The sequence below is a fragment of the Nanorana parkeri genome, unplaced genomic scaffold (genome assembly GCF_000935625.1).
Source record: "Nanorana parkeri isolate BGI_ZX_2015 unplaced genomic scaffold, ASM93562v1 scaffold2339, whole genome shotgun sequence".
NCBI classification, from domain to species: domain Eukaryota; kingdom Metazoa; phylum Chordata; class Amphibia; order Anura; family Dicroglossidae; genus Nanorana; species Nanorana parkeri.
The window spans coordinates 68976-70982 of record NW_017308607.1 but is presented as its reverse complement, the minus strand read 5'-3'; the positions used below and the strand labels follow the sequence as shown (position 1 = coordinate 70982).

At 49.4% G+C, this 2007-nt stretch overlaps 1 protein-coding gene across 1 annotated transcript in view; it reads left to right on the top strand.

Annotated features, from left to right (window-relative positions):
• PGS1 (phosphatidylglycerophosphate synthase 1) overlaps positions 1-2007 on the top strand; it is a 73782-nt gene that overhangs the window by 52579 nt on the left and 19196 nt on the right. Inside the window, 1 exon segment of the mRNA XM_018573334.1 lies at positions 1003-1093. Within this exon segment, the coding sequence (XP_018428836.1) occupies positions 1003-1093 (91 nt within the window).

Genomic DNA, 2007 nt, shown 5'->3' with positions numbered 1-2007 from the left:
GCTCCCCCTGTCACAGCAGAGAGCCGTGACAGGATCGAGAGGTGAGCGAACGCCGGTATGTGTTCGCTCTCCTCCCGATCTACTGAGCCGACCTGTGACAGTCTCATTGTCACAGGTCGGCTAGAACTATGAGGTGAGTGACAAGCCCCTCCCCCCTCATACTTCTCCTTTTAAGTACATTTTTCACAAAATCTTTGGGTTTGATAAGGAGCTGCGCTAATATCGTGCAACATAAAAATTTGCAACTGCCGCCATTTTATTCTTCAGGGTCTTGGCTTTCAGAAAATATCTCATGTTTGGGGATTTTTTTAAAGTACTTTTCAGGCCTAAAATGTGGAATATAACACGGCTGCAAAAAATGGAGAGGAAAAAAAGGCCTCGGTCATGAAGGGGTTAATGAAAGGAGATTTTAATGGCTGGGTTCCAGCTGTCAGTTTCCTAGCTGAGGGGCGGGGGGACAGAATACATTGCCGGCTACATTGGGCAATAGCCTCTCCTTTTGCTCCCGTGTTCTCGGAGCCTGTGATGAGGAAATGTAAATGTGGCCCCGCACGGTTTCCAGATACATGAGGCAGCGGTATAGATGACTAAACCTCTTCGTCAAGTCCGGGCCCGGCTGCTCGGCTGCAGCAGGAAGAATTGTGTGAAAAGTCTTTTTGTTCCTCTTCTGCTTTCTCTGTTACAAAGAATTTGAATCTCAGGTGTCCTCAGCGTGTGAAACTGGCTGAACCCGACAGACTACTGACTGTAAATCCCGCTGTACACGCTGCCAGGAAACCACAGCAAAGCAGAGGTCCCTGTGTGTGCACATACAACTGACGTGCGTGCGTGGTGCATTCTCTTTTCTCGTTCTTGTTACAATCGTGCCATGTGAACTCTCTCAGAATGAGAAGAAAGAACGAGAACAGAGCGAGTTTTATTACGTGAAAGGAAAGGGTCGGTTTCCACCTTTTTGCTTATGTTGTGGCTTCTGTTTTTTTCTTTCTTTATCACCCTTCACAGGTCTGTGGCTGTACCCGGCAGGGAAAAGCACGCCCTGCCTCACTCTCATTGGCTCTCCGAATTTCGGGTACAGGTCGGTCCACCGGGACCTGTTGCAAACTAAGGTCTCCGTGTCTGCATTTCATATCATACACGCAACAGCTCACCGTTCTGCAGTATAATGTCATATCACAATGCTAATTTTGCTACCCCAGTGACGTCATAAGGTGGGTGACACCATCAGAGGGGGTGACACCAAAATGACAGTCATTTTGGTGTCACCCCCTTCTTAAAAGTCAAGCACTCGGTTGTGGCCCGAGAGACCAGGGGAGCTGAAGGCATACCTGATCCCGCCGGGTCAATATCCCCGCCTCTCTTTGCTGGCATCCATCACCAAGGTACATGATGATATCGATAATACGAAATCACCGGCACTCCATACAGCGTACAGACCCTGGATGAGAGGTCGGTGCTCGAAGTGACAACACGCATGGCGCCGTGTCAGATGCAGTCCGTAATAGAAGTCACCGGAACTCGATGATACGTGCAGGGAGTAAAGCACTTTTTATTCAATCGTCACATGCGTCATGCAGCCAACGTTTCGGGGGCCACGCAGGGTCCCTTCTTCTGGGTGACCTAGTTACCTTATGGTTACTAGGTCACAGAAGAAGGGACCCTGCGTGGCCCCGAAACGTTGGCTGTGTGACACATGTGACGATTGAATAAAAAGTGCTTTACTTCTTGCACGTATCATCGAGTTCCGGTGACTTCTGTTATGGAGGTACATGATGATGTCACATCTCAGATGTCATAACGCATGCACAGCGGCCACCCTGGTGCTGCCACTGCGCTACCCCCCCATAGTTTTTGCAGAATACAATTGTGACACTTCCCATGCGCTCTGCCTCTGCGAGGGGTGAGGAGTTGTTGTTGTTTGTTGTGGTTGGTGGGACCTCTATTGTATGTACTTGAGGTGGGGGACCTCTATTGTATGTACTTGAGGTGGGGGACCTCTATTGTATGTAC